The sequence below is a fragment of the Chrysemys picta genome, chromosome 2, assembly GCF_011386835.1.
Source record: "Chrysemys picta bellii isolate R12L10 chromosome 2, ASM1138683v2, whole genome shotgun sequence".
Classification (NCBI taxonomy): Eukaryota; Metazoa; Chordata; order Testudines; family Emydidae; genus Chrysemys; species Chrysemys picta.
This window is the reverse complement of record NC_088792.1, coordinates 175,591,853-175,606,591: the sequence shown is the minus strand read 5'-3', so window position 1 is coordinate 175,606,591 and position 14,739 is coordinate 175,591,853. Positions and strand designations below refer to the sequence as shown.

The following is a 14,739-nucleotide window of genomic DNA, read 5'->3' as shown; positions in this document are numbered from 1 at the left end:
TCATTTTTTCTAGTCAGTGTCATTTTTTGTCTCTCACACACTAGCACAGTGTTGCAGTGTTCAAGTGGCAAAACACTACACAGGAATGTTTTAAATCCAAACAATCAACTATTTTCAGTGACATTTAAAAAAAAATCCTAAAAACATTTATTTCCATATTAGGTTATATAAATCTTTCCCTTCCCCCAACAAAACTCTACATTTTGGACCTGTCCTACCCAACAGTGTCCTTTAAAGTGTGCTTAGCCCATTTTTTGACAATTCTCCCATTGCATAGGGCTTGGTTTTTGGCAGAGAAGACCAAAATTACCAGAATGCTGGTTATATCAGCTCATTGTTTTCCTTCTAGCTACAACATGATGATTATCACAATATCAAGAACGACGGGGGGAGTGAGAGGGGAAGAGAACTATTAGGAAATATAGACAAACCTGTGGTCTATCTGTTTCTCTACCCTGTGCCAACGGTCTGTTAGCTGGTTGACTTTGTCAGTGTACTTCCCAAGGTCCAAATCATAGAGAACATAAGCCTGGCAAGACTGCGAGTGGATTTGCATTGCTTTCTGCAGCTCAGATTCCAGGGTGTTCAGCAATGACTTTTTCTGGTTTAGGTCTACTTTCATTTTCTGGATGTGAGAGAAAACAATGAAACATTTAGTTCCCCACCAGGTCTTGACCTTCTATAGTATGTATAGTGTGTTATTAGGGTTGGTTTAAGCATTTCGGCCCTGATTCAGCAAAGCACTGAACCATATGGATGTCAACAGGACTTCAGAATGTGCTTAAAATTAAGCATGTACATACGTGCTTTCTTGAATTGAGCTCTCATTGTCTGTGACTACCATCTTAGCTCTTTTAAAAGGTAAAGGGTGGATTTTAAACTGCTCTTCCAGTTGCTCTACACCTGTCTCATTTAATTTCAGAGGATTTATCTGTACATGGAACAGCTACAGGATCAGGCCACAATACTGTCAAATACTTTTTATGTAACTGTATTTTTAAAAAAATAATCTTTGTGGATCTTTAAACAATGATAAGACCTTTTTCTTTAGATTAGTTTTATACTAAACTTTAAAAAAAAAAACCACAAAAGTTCACGCATTAAAAATAAATACATTTAATAATAATACATTTGGGGTCTCACCAAACTGCATATTGTGCAAGTAAAGTCCACCTTTGCACTCCCCCAATCCTAGGGTTGCTCTATTCAATGGTGGTCTCTGGGTGAAAGTGCAAGTAGCCTTGGGGCTGCTCTAAATTACAATGGCTGCAAATGGCTATAAGGGGCTGAAACTATAGCTGTGGATTGGTGTGGTATAAGGGTACTCCAACTGCGCCCCCTTTGCTCTGACCACACCCTCTTTTTCCCCACTACAACAGCAGTAGAACAGAAGAGCAGTATACTCTACTAGAAGATGATCAGGAATGTATACTCTACTAGAAGATGATCATCCCAATGCCAGGTAAATTGGCTCTATAACCAGATTCTATCCACAGTGAAGCACAAAGCAGTTTTTCCACTTATGGACCTGGTCTACTGCGAGTAACTTAAACCTACAAAAGATATCAAATCCAAATAAATTCATAATAGAAGCTGCCGCTCCATCCCTAGCTTGCACAATCATGCCTCAGAAGCGTAGCTCATCCCTTATGGACGATCATGCACTCTTCAGACATCTCAGTTAGAAGACTGATTAAGAAGAGGTATTTAGGGAGTAAATCTAGGAGACACTAACCCTGTTACTCAGTGAACCATAGGAGTCCCCTCTCATCCCCCCACAGGGTTTATTCCTGAAAGTCACCAGGAATCTAAAATATAATTTCAATGTGTGAAAAATGTCCCTAACAGTTACAACAGGATCCATAAATATTCATAATCTCTAGCTATAAAAGCATTTAATCAAACTCTGTTTTCTGTCAAAGCTGATGATACCTATTCACGTAGGGTCCAACCCTGCAGCTGAGGGGTTGCATGTGCCTAACTCTCATGGAAGATCTGAGGTAAGCTCTGTCGCAGGACCAGGTCACTGGCTAACACAACACTATGATTTAACTGGTCATACCTGAGATGTCAGGAAAGCTAAAATATCACCCTGTGAAGCTTTCTAAACACTAGAAGGCCAGATCCTCAGCTGGCATAAATCAGCATAGTTCCACTGAAAATCAACAGAGCTATGCCGATTTACACCAGCTGAAGATCTCCCCCCTCCCGCGTCTTTGGAATGTCAAGAAAGACAGCACTTCAGCAGGCATTTAACCTCTCACCTTCAGACAGGCTCGGTAAGCCTCCACTTTATCAAGGTCCAAAGAAACTGTTTCCTCTTCGGTGAGTCTGACTTCAAAAACTTTGATCACATCTTCTGCTTGTAGAATAACCTGGAGCAGTGATCTCAGTGCATTCAAACTGCAATAAACAACGTGACCCAAAATAAATCCATAAATCTAGGAAAATGATGCTGTTTGGTTTTACAGGAAGAGTTTAAAGCCAGAAGGGACCACCAGATCATCTAGTCTGACCTGCTGGATATCACAGGCCACCAGCATCACCCAACATCCACACACTAAACCCACTATAATTTCACTGAATCTTATTAGTCAAAAGGGGGAGCCTGTGACAAAGAAAACCCTGCTACACCAGACTCTTTCAGAAACTGAGATAGAAGCCCACATAGGTATATGGGCCAACCCACATGGGCCACTCTGCAGGATCAACGCCTAGAATATTAATACTAGGAAGTGCTTTGTTACATAGTCATATGAAAGGCCCTATATAAAATAACGTTTTTTATTGATAAACAAAAGCAGATTTCTGGACTAAGGGAATCTATGGGATTCATGGGACTAGTTAAGAGAAAGGAAAATGTTTAAAGTTCATGATTTGTTTTTATAACTTTTATTTTCTTACCTGTCTAAGTAGCCAGCAGAGACACCATTAATATTTTCCAGTTTCTGAAACAAGTTAGTTATCTCCAACTGCAAATAGACATACTTTTCAGAGCCTCTGAAGTTAGGCAGCAGGTCCTTATGCTTGTTGAGTGTGTCGGACATTGTTTGTGAATCATTCTGTATACCCTGATGAAAGAGAGAGAGAGAGAAAGATGTCTGTTTTATGCAGATACATTTCTCATGGCTAGATGAACATTCTGCATTGCATATGCCACTAATCTTCCCTCCAAAATATTTCACTTGACCGAATGGATTTCAGCGAGGACTAAAGTAGGGTCCTCAACCTGCATTAATAATAGTCACCTATTACCTCTAGGCACAGCTCTACTCACTTTTATGCACACGCACAAAAAGTGTAGAAGCACTGGCCACTCCTCCCCCAAACCCCTCCTGCTTTACGCTGAGCTACATGGAATTCAGCTCTACAGGGACCAACAACAAACAGTGCCTGCTTCAGCACTGCCCAACCCCCTATAGCAGCACTGCCATGGTCCTGCTTTTCTGGAGGCCTTTGCAGCCTCCATGCCCCTGGGGGATTTCACCCTTGAAAAATAAGTCAGTTCAGAAAAAGAAAACCAGCTTCTTTTCTTATCACTTTCTGAGCCACTGCATTAAGGGGACACTGAAGTACAGTCTTATACAATTAACTGAAGCTGGTCATATTTTTAATCATTACACAATGGGCCCAATTCAGGCTATGAACAGGCACATGCCCAAAAAGTCATAGTCAGGAGGGGAACTGCCAGGTGTCACTTTTCTGATCCATTCCCCCGTTCAGAGTTCATAACCCATAGGTCTGCTGCAGCCAAAGCAATGGAAGGAAAATTCAGGGACAGAGCATCCAGTCTGCATTTCACACAGATTACAGCTGCCTCTGGGGATTATCTGGGCAGGAAGATGTTAATATTGCTTTTGCGCATGTGCAAAACGTGAACCCATGTCCACGCTACAAGCCAGGGGGCCTGCATCTAGTTCAATAGAGTTTGCTTCTAAAATCAGATTGTTGTCTCTTTCTGTTTAATCCCCCAAGGGAAGAATGAAAATCCAATCCATACAACTACAGTTAGTTCCCACTTGAAAAATGTCTTCTCTCAATTACACTCACAAACACCCAGAGAAAAAGAACAGGATTTAGCTATTTCCTAGCTGATCTGGAATGCAATACAGCAGAGTCTGCTGGAAATGTTCACACTGGGACTGAAAGGCTCCGGGAAAAACATCTACACTTACCTCTAACTCATTTATTTTGACTGAAAAATTGTGGGAAGCCCCCTGATCCACTCTGAGTGGGGTTCGTTGCACCATACGCATCTCACAGATTTCTATTTGCCGACGAAGTTTCTGGAGTTCTGTCAGCAGCCAGGCCTCCTGCTTCTCAAGTTCCCGGTTTCTTTCATTAATTAGAACTGGTTTTGATGCATCCAACTGAGTGATTTCAGTTGTTACCACTGTAGAACATATTAGGAGATAACCATTGGCATATGAAACCTGTCAAAGAGCTAACATGCGAAGTCACGGCAATAACAATTTGACCTAACAGTTCATTTGGCTTGTGGAATTAAGATCCCAAACCTTCATTTGTTCTTATGCAGCTGTAATAGAACAAACAAAAAATCAGGTGCCACAAAGAAAAGGCTATATTAAAAAAATGCAACAATGAGGTTTTACTTTCTGATCACTGTAAATACACAATATGGGCTAACTTCTGCTGTCATTTGTGCTAGCATCTCCACTGACTTTGCTGGGATAAGTTCAGATTCACACCAGTGTAACTGAGAACACAATTTGTTCCTCTGGGCAAACTATTGCACATCCAGTTTTGTTTTCTTGGGAGAAGCAATAGAGGTTCTTAGGCACACATCTTAAGTGGATTTTCTTAATTACTTGTGTGCCCGTAGGGGCCTAATCCAGTGCCCAACGAAGTCAAAAGGAGTCTTTTTATTGATTTTAAAGGACACTGGATCAGGCCTAGCCAAAGAGAGAGCTCAAACATAAATATTTTCATGAAAAAAACAAAACAAAAAAAACAGACAACAAACCTTGTTGCTGTTGCTGCTGTAGCTGCGGTCGTTGCTGATTTGGCAGTTGTATAACCAAGGTTTGATAGTGCTTCTGAGCATCAGTGAACTGAGTCTGGATTTTCCGTTTGTCATCATCACCAAACATCTCTGAGCCTTGACTGTTCCTAAGGAATTCTTGGTAATGGATCTCCAGATCAGTTATGATTCTCTGATAATCTTCTGTCCGCATTGTTTTCAGCTAAAACAAAGATGCAGAAATTGTTAAAAATGGAACAACTGGAGCAGGCTCGTGATAAGTTAATCACCAGGAAATATATTAGCCTAGCTGTGCTATAAAACAATAGAGGATACACACTTCAGAACAAAGTTTCCCAGCCTACCTATAATTGAAAGTGAGTGCTCTGTAGAGCAGATACATTCACTCTCTGGCTGCCAAAGTTTGGTGGTAACTGAATGGGTCTGCTGTTCACACTTCAGCACCTATCAATACCAGCAGTACATAATGAAACGGGGGCTATGAAAGGACCCAAAAGGCAAACTTTCCCACTTGCTAATCTTCCAGTACATCCCTGCCACAGTCAAACAGGAATGTGTTTTGCTTCTCCATTAATAGAATGAAAGGTTTTATATATCTATAGTCCCTTGCACAACAAAGTCATAAAGTCTAACACAGTGGTTCTAGACATGACTACATGTGACACCAGTGCCAGTACAGTATGTGTGGTCAGTGGCAATATTAGTACTTCAGGCTTTTGGTGACTGATTTTCTGAGCTTTGGCCTACTTTAATGATGAATTGCTGTTCCGGACCCCAGTTCATTCCCACTGTTCTCCTACCCTACAAAACCATGGCTATCTGCTTTATATCCAAGGATATCTGCATCCGTGTATGCAGCTGTATTGTGTACCATCTCTGCAGTTCATGAATCGGATGTGGATTCAAAGTTTTGTATTCACGCAAGGCTCTAACTAATCTGCATGCTGTAACCTGAGATAGAGTTTAGGCTGTTCTAAATCACAGTACTGGGAATTTAGAGCACCCCACATTCTAGTGTGTGTTAGAGGGACAACTGAATAGGACATAGTGAGCACTGCTTTGTATAGCAAGAAGTCTAGTCAACTGGCATAGCTGTATGAGAAGGCCGAGCTCCACTGGCCCATCATAGCGAAGGGCAATTAAATACCCACCTTAGCAATAGTCATAGCCCTGATTTTCTCAATGTCAATCATGCAATAGTGCCAGGACACCAGACTCTTCATGTTGATGTATAGCTGGTTCCACAGAGCCAGAATAGCTTCATAGTACTGCTCAATCCTGAGATGGGAAAAGAGATTTCACAGTCAGTGAGAACTTCTAAGCCTCCTGCCCATCGCAGAAACATTAGTTTGAGAAACTCCAGCCGGCCTGTCTAGCTGTGTGCTGAGACTGGCCTCTGAGAAATGATCTCTGTCAAGTAGCTTTTGCTTATTTTTAAACCAGAAAATACAGTACAAATTAATTTACAGGTAGTATTTGAAGTTCTACAATGTATTTTAATCATGAGGACAGGTGAAGCTACTAGTGAAAAGGAAGAAGGCTTTTACACATGACGAAGAAGAAAAAAAAGGGGCACAATCCATTTTTTCTCCCTCCCATGCAGGCCACATTAAAGTGATGTTAGAAGTGAGACACAAATTAGCAAAAGCTACAGAAAGTTTTGACTGAAGACGATTCAGACTCTCCAGGCCAGATCCACAACTGCAGTCCAGGAGTACTCAGTGTGGCTGTCAGAGGGGAAGTTCCCAGTCCTACAGCTGCTTCACACCAGGCCAATCCCTGGCACAAATTAGAGTAACCTGTGGTCCACTCTAATCTGTGTCAGTGGCCAATGGCTCCAAGGCAGCTGAGATGGTTAGGGAGCAGGGATGCAGACAGACATTTCTTTTTCAGTCTGATTTTTAAATGTTCTTAGTATGCACCAAGTTTCATCCATGGGGTGAATTTCTACAAATAAGAGGCCTGATCCTTTACTCCTGTGCCTGATCAGTAAAAAACAGGGCTTTTTAAACAGACTCTTCCCAAACCTAGGCAAAATATTCAGAACCTTGCCAGTAACTCACTTAGTAGCAAGATCCACAGCTAATGGATTAGGAGGAGGAATAATAAGACTGACAGATGGCACCAGCATATCCACTCCCCCTGGGCCAGTCACAAGCCATTTGCTGCGTTCAGTGTTGTCCTTCAGTATGCATTCATCTCCTTTGCGCACAGTTTTCTGTAAGTAAAGCAGGAGAATTATTTTTTAAAATATTCTTCTTAAGCTTAAGCAAAATATGGTTTTCTAGGCAAGACGGACAGACCATTAACCAGGGGGGTGGTCTGTGGCTTTAACCCACTTCCTATGGTGGCGTAAGGAGGCCCAGTGCCTCACTGGCATTTCCCAAAGCACCGTGCTCATGGGTCATAATTACCTAGATTCACCATCCATGTCTGCCAGGAGCTCCTGCAGCCCTGAGGCTGCAGTCATGGCCACAATGCATCTCCACTGCCCTCCCACATCCAGGAAGGGAAGATTCCTTCCTCTGTTTGCCCTCAAAAAACTCCCCAGTGAACAGCCCAATTACTCAGGCACTGTGCAGTCATGAATACAGGTCTAGGGCCACTCCATCTTGTCCTTCCTCACCAGCCAATACAGGGCAGGTGTGGAGACCCTTTCCACAGCATGCAAGGCTGTTCAGGCACCCCTCAATGGCTGCTCCACCTGCAGTCCCCTCATCAGCTCCTATCCAGCATTTGAGTGGTGTGAAGAACCTTGCGCTGGCCCTCTGATCCACAGAGGAACTTTACATTTGCATGTGTAAATATCTGCTCCAGAACAAATTGTGAATTCATCCAATCGGGGACAGAAACAATAGCATGCAATCTATTGACCAATGACAACTAAGTGACGCAGTACAGTTACGAATATTTGAGCAAACTATTCAGAAAGATTCAAATCAATTCAAAACATTCAATCTTGACAAAGAGAGGATTAAAGGTTACATTTGTCAGATCAGTGATTCATTGGCAATTATTTGGTCAGCTCTACTTTTTATAGTGTTCATTCTCAATCTGTAATGAGTACTCTACCAGATCCTGTTTGTAGTCACACAGGGCCTTGAGGATAATGGGCTTGTTACTCCTGTAGTCTGGGTTACGAGGCTTCAACTGGACAATCTTCCTGGATTTATTCACCAAGTTCTGCACTTGCCTCTTGTATTCCAGAATTTTCTCTCGTTCATTCTGGAAAGGTAAATTGTATTTTAACACTTCATTTAAAAAAAAGAAACCATATTCACTTCACACATCTGTATTAATGTCACAATGGCCCACATCTGGCTCTCCCCGAAGACAGTGGCAAAACTTCTATTGACCTCAATTTGATCTATGAAAAAATTGTAGTTTTTTTTTTTTTAAAGGCTGTAAGTGAATTAAAGTATTTCTACAGCTCTGCCAGCTACTGAGGCATCCCATAGTGTTTTATCTGGTTCTATGATTTGTTTAAAGTGAAGTGCAAAAGCTTGGGGCCAAATGGAAAGAGCCTAGCACACTATGCATTCTCTCAGAATCAAACACCCTCCTCCTGAATCTTCACTCAGTTCTTGTTCAGGCAAGTTCCTACTAAAATCATTGGCTGTTTTCACTGAATAAGGAGTAAGTCAGGACTGTATGACCAGCTCCTGATGAACAAACATTTAAGTCAAATATAGCTTCAAGTCTTAAGATTTGCCAGGGAGACTACTACAATATAAAATTGTGTGTTAGATCCTTTATTAAGCATACTATACTTTTTTGGAGGGAAAGGAAGAGAATCTGTTTTGGTGCCTACAGATTCATCTGATGTCTGTTCTCTCTATTTTCTAGCATGTCTTACACCTGGGAATGAGCTGGGCCCACACAATATAACATAACACAATGTTCAGCAAAGTTGCCTATGAAGAGTTGAAATACAAACTCAAATGATGCTGACCCACGTGTGAGACATCACCAGAAAGATCCACCAATGTAGTGTCATTCTGTCTTATACTATAGAGTACTGCATGCACTAGTACACAAAATGGGCCCAATCCTGCTTCTGCTGAAATCGATGAGAATTTTGCTATTGATTTCAATTGGAGCAGGCCCATAATTTGTTAGTGAAATCTGCAAGGGGTGACAGTACCTCAAGTTCTTTGATCTGTTCCAGCAGGCTTTGGAGTGACATGTTCTTATCACATATGTACTTCTTTCTGACAGAGTCCTGTAGGTTCTTCAGGTAGTTTTCAGTGGATTGGGCCTCTTCAAAAAACTACAAAGAAGGATTGTGATTTCAGTTACACAGAACTCTCAAAAACTACTCCTTTAAGAAGCGGTGGGTATCTTCACAAGTAAAAGGAATCAGAATCATTATCTAACATGAGAATCCCAATTTACATTATGGAGAACTGCAGTGTATAAAACAATAATATAATGTTACGGGGTACTTGATACATAACTATATGAATTTATGAAGATTTGGACATAGGAAAAATGTCTTTCAAGTACCTAGGGACAAAGTTCATGCTTTTAATCAACTACAGAAGTAAGGGAAATGCCAACTTCCTATGAATTGTTGGTCAAATCAACAGGCCAAATTCTGCAGTTCTTACTCGAGCAAAACTCACTGAAATCAATGGGAATTTTACTCCAGGAAGGGCCAGAGAACATGGTCTTCTGTTACTCAAAATTGATAGTAATTTAATTGAGTTTTTTGAAATGTGACATTTTAAAAAAAATGTTATACAAAGCTTGAAGTATAAATGAAGAGAAATAAAACTTCTGATAACAAAGAGCATTATTACTGCAAACACCAGAACTCACCTGAAAGTATGCTGCATTCTCCTTCAGATGAACATCAATGCATTTGGTGATCTGAAGAATCCAGCTCCACTGAGTTTGCAGTGTGTCCATGTATGCCTACAAAAATTAATTTAAAAAAAAGAACATGATTCATTGCACCGATCTTCCACTCACCTCAAGCCTAGAACATGATTCTTTTTCTTTAAACTACCTACAAAGGCAGGGTCTGCTACTGCAAATACATGCAACTGTGAGTGACTTTCCGCTTTTCAGCAAGGCAGCAACTGACTAGCTAACTGACTGTGTAAAGTTAATATTCACCATTTCCTCTCTATAAAGGACTGCTTACTTTGTGCATTTGACAATCTGAAAAATAAAGGAAAAATCTTTTTTTCCCCAGTAACTTTTCGGTTACAGTGTTCTTAGGTGTAACTTGTAACTATAGTAGTTCTAATATTTTCAGACAGAAATGTTATTTTCAAATTGATGGAGTCTCTTTAAATGTTAGATAAGACAAAACAATGTATTCCAAATTGTGAAAACAAAAAATCCCTCAATGAGAGGCGTGGCGACCTTCAAAACCTGGGCAGCTAAAAAAATCAGAGCAACAAGAATGAGATGCCTAGCTACAATTAACTATGTCTCATATAAATCAATCCATGTGAGATGAAGGAATTTAGGATACACCTAAATATTGCCTTAAGACCAACCATGAATTTTCTAAACACACCCCCCCCTTCCTTTAGGAAAATGATCAGTTTTGCCAACAAACCTGTCTCCCTGGAGCTGCCATACAAATATGGAATTTAATTTACAGATCTTCCACTTCACTGTGAATTTCACTCACAGAAGAACTATGGGATCGGGTTTAATCCCAGATAGCATAACCTACCTCAATTTTGTCAGAAGCAGGGTGCTGATTGAGCACTAGTTGGTCACTTTCTTGCTTAAGTTTGTTGAGGTCTTTTTCTTTAAGCTCCAACTGGCTCATGCGTTTCTGTGAATTCAAAGCACAGCATTAAACAACACTTCACAGGCAAATTAACAATCACATGTCATTATCTTGTTTAATAAGAGTTTCCAAAAAACATTAAAGGCTGAAAAAGTACTGCAAAAAACTACTAGCATATAAAAATTAAATAATTATATGTTATGTATTCAAAGTGATATATTAATATAGTCCATTAAAAAAAAAACTGTTAAAAGAACAACCTCTCCAGTGCCATTCCTGGGGATGTACAGGTCTGCACTGCTCCCTTTGCACGGCAACAAAGCCACCCTCTAGCTCTTATTGTCTATGTGCAGTGATCAAAGGAAAATTTGCAGCACCTTGCAAAATCTAATATAATATGACTAAAAAAGTATCTGCTCAGGACTGTACATTTTGTTTTCTTCTTTAAATGAGTGTGGTGCTTTGGAGAGAAAGCTTGCATTGTCACTGCCTGCATCTTTCGCTGTCTAAATGCAGCATCTTTCCCAACACTCCCTGTGTGCCAAGAGACAGTCAATAGAGGTGAGACAGTAGTTTCTTCTCTATGTCCATGTGATCGTTGGTCTCTGCACAGTTTGCCAACAGAAGTGCTAATGGAAATAGTGGGGCTTTTAGACGTGGCCATCAGTCCATAAGGAACTGGCCTGAGGTCACCAAGCCATATCACAAAGGGCACCAGAGAGTCACAGATTTTAAAGCCAGAAAAGACCATTATGGCTATCAAGTCTGACCTCCTGCTTAGCACAGGGTATAGAATATCTACCAGTGATTCCTCCAGCAAGCCCATGACTTCTAGTTTAGCTAGAGCCTATCTTTTAGAAAGACATCCAATCCTGATTCAAATACCCACCACACACAGATACAAACTAGCAACCTGGAAAGTGAAGGAATTCAGACACAGTACCAGTCTCCTGAGCAGTGCAGTGCCCAGTCATCAGGATTTATTATGAAAAGTCCACAGGGAGGTTGTTTTTGGCACTAACTTACAGAAAAGGCCTCCTGCTTCCTGGCAATATCTGTGTTCCGGTCACTCCAGTCATACAGAAGTTCCTCTTCCTCACAGTCATTGATCCACATGATCTCTCTGCTAGTGGCTTGGATGAGGTTCTGAAACTGACGCAGTTGATCCATTCTCTCAAAGGAGGATCTCTACAAGGAAAAACAACAATAAAATGAAAAGGTTAAAAAAAAATAAGAATCACAAAATGCACCTTCTTTTAAAATTAATACAAAAAATAGATTGCAAGGCAACTGCTGAAAATAGACAAAGTGTCTGGATTTATTAAGTAGTGGGATCCAGAAGTCATCAGCCTCTGAAAACATTTGGTTCAAGCATAAATAGAACAGCATGACTCAGTATTTGTATGTGTTTTGTTGAGCGAGTTTGGGTTGTTAAAGAAGTGCATCTATTTACTTCCAAAAGAAGGAAATAGTTCAAGAAAGCCCCACTGATCTAAAGAGGAACACAATGCGTGATTGTTATTGGTACAACTATTAGCAGAGCCCAGCAAGGGACAAATCTGCTGTAGATCAGAGAGTACTGAACTTCAGGTACCACTGCAGCAAATAGTAGGGAGTGAATCTCACAGGCAAGAAAGATACCAAAAAAAGTAAATAAATAAAACCGAGAGACTAAAAATGAAGGGGTCAGTTTTCCTGCTGCCCCTGCTAAGTCCCATTACTGCTAGTGGGAGTTACGTTCATATGCCAACAGCAGAACAGATCCCTGGAAGTGGAACGCAGGTCAACAAGATGCATAAAAGAATACGGTACAAAAGTGCGAATTAGACACTCTCAGCATCTATGTTTTAAAATCCAACCTGCCTCAAACAGTGAGAATGAAATTCACCCCTCTGCAGATTGGACTGAAGTGGGACTGGCAAGGTGCACAAGCTGTGTACTGGGCCTCTGCACAGGAGGCAATTTTATCCTTATTGTATCAACTGTAAGCAAGTTATCAAACAGAGCATGCGTTCCAAACATGTTGGAGGTAAACAAATGTTGTGCTTACCAGCACGGTTTCATATTCTTCTTCTAGCTGATGAACTGCAGCCTTCTCACGCTGAAACAAAGACAATAATTATTTAGTGTGCTTTGCATACTGACAAACCTAGAGATGAGAGAACTGGGCATACTCTAGGATGCTTACATACTATAGCAATGGGTGCCACAGACAATCCTAAGACAGATGGATATTAGGGCTGAATGAAATCACACTCGGTCTCATGAACTGACATCAGGTAGGCTCAGTTGTCTGCTCAGATTTCCGTTACAGGAACTAAAAAATCGTGCTGATATGACCCAATTAACTTAGGCCCAGACTACACACTTTGGCAAAGCTTTCCGCAAGGGGTGGTGCAGAGCTCCAGCACCCCTTGGGCAGCATCAGGACAGTCTGACCATGCATTGGATGAGCAATCTCCCCACTGCTGCTCAGTACGCACATCGTCTCTGTAATTCATCGAACTGCTCCTGAAAGTGGGTGTCCTGTGCAATTACATGGAACTGACACATTTTTAGAACTAGTGGATAGCCTTACAATTTCCACAACGCTATGTCTACACAACACACCACTGGCAGCAGCGTGTAGGGTATGTCTAGCTACATGCTGCAATTAAAAGCAAGTTGCATCCACACTGCAGCGTGTAGCTACACACACCAGTGAAAGGCTCTGGCACTGGGGAGGTAGCGGGGAAAGGCCAGGCAGCATCCAGCGACAGGACAAGGCTCTAGTAGTAAGGAGGCAGTGGGGCGCTACATTGCTAAAAATAGCAGTGTAGATGGGGGAGGCATTGCTTGGGGTATAGATAGCTGTGTAGGGTATATACCCAAGGGTGCAGGTGTGTCTTTCTTCGCCGAAGCAGTGCCTCGCCATCAACGCTTCTATTTATATCCATGCTAGGGAAGAGTGCAGTGTATGTACTCTACACCCCACTGTAAGGAGAGTGCACTGTAGACATATACCCAGAGACAGCATGGTCTAGTGGTCTGAGCATGGAGCTGCAAGTTCTTGTTTTTAATCTCAGGTCTGCCGCTGACTCCTTGCGTAATGTCAGGTAAAACACTTAGGGCTAGATTGTGCCCCTTCTTACTTGTCCAAGCAGGGGAGTAAAAAGGAGATTGCTCCCCCACCCCCTTCTGCTTGGCTGAGAAAGATATACTTAGGTCTTGGCTCCAGGTCTGTAGCACACAGCCCTTGGGCTCCCATGTGACCAAGTGCATAGGAAAGGAATAAAGAAGGGTGGAGCTTTGACTCCCCCATTCCTCCCACTTGCTGGCCAAGTATCAGGCGGGTGCAAGCAGCACCTTTTAAAGGCCTGCCCCATTCCCCATCCTAGAACCAAAGGGGAACAGGGAAAGTGTTGTGCCTCAGAGAGGTCAGACAAAATACCTGCCTGGTCTGCTCCTGGGGTGGAGCTGTCTTCACAGCACCCCTTGGTCAGGACTGTACTTACAGGGCACAATCTAGCCCTTAATCTCTGTGCATCAAACTCCCCTAGCTATAAAATAGGAACAACAACGCTGACCTATGCCACTGAAGTGTTGTGAGGATTCATTTGTTAAAGTTTATACAAAATTATGAAATTCCACATCAGTGCTCAATATCGTTATCTTCATGGAAATATTGGAAAAAGAAGGGAATAGCAAAAAAGGCAGGACGGATTACAAGCATCCGGGCCTAAAGCTGCCGTAATCTTGACAGCCAGGCCTTTTGAACAGAAGACACCTGGCTATCCTCACTGCTGCAGTAATTTTAGCAACCTGTGGATATGAACTTAGAAGGATGGAGAAAGTCGATTACCAGATCTGTTTTCACTTTGTCCAGGTGCCAGCGATAGTCCCCGATGGCATTGTGAAATCTCCTGTGGTCATTAATTTGTTGCTCAATAGCTGCTGCGTCAAAACCCCATTTCACTAACTCCATTTCAGCCTAAAGAAAAAAGGG

At 41.7% G+C, this 14,739-nt stretch overlaps 1 protein-coding gene across 4 annotated transcripts in view; it reads right to left on the bottom strand.

Moving 5' to 3' along the window:
• DSP (desmoplakin) overlaps nt 1-14,739 on the bottom strand; it is a 49,876-nt gene that overhangs the window by 15,225 nt on the left and 19,912 nt on the right. For all 4 annotated transcript variants that reach the window (XM_005305962.5, XM_042860562.2, XM_005305964.5 and 1 more), the window contains exons 5-18: nt 14,596-14,724; nt 12,805-12,855; nt 11,781-11,942; nt 10,695-10,799; nt 9,824-9,919; nt 9,147-9,272; nt 8,075-8,227; nt 7,066-7,220; nt 6,154-6,280; nt 4,985-5,204; nt 4,176-4,393; nt 2,905-3,071; nt 2,265-2,403; nt 432-625 (exon numbers count right to left, since the gene is read on the bottom strand). In XM_005305962.5, coding sequence (XP_005306019.2) covers nt 432-625; nt 2,265-2,403; nt 2,905-3,071; nt 4,176-4,393; nt 4,985-5,204; nt 6,154-6,280; nt 7,066-7,220; nt 8,075-8,227; nt 9,147-9,272; nt 9,824-9,919; nt 10,695-10,799; nt 11,781-11,942; nt 12,805-12,855; nt 14,596-14,724 — 2,042 coding nt within the window. The remainder of the gene's footprint in view (nt 1-431; nt 626-2,264; nt 2,404-2,904; nt 3,072-4,175; nt 4,394-4,984; nt 5,205-6,153; nt 6,281-7,065; nt 7,221-8,074; nt 8,228-9,146; nt 9,273-9,823; nt 9,920-10,694; nt 10,800-11,780; nt 11,943-12,804; nt 12,856-14,595; nt 14,725-14,739) is intronic.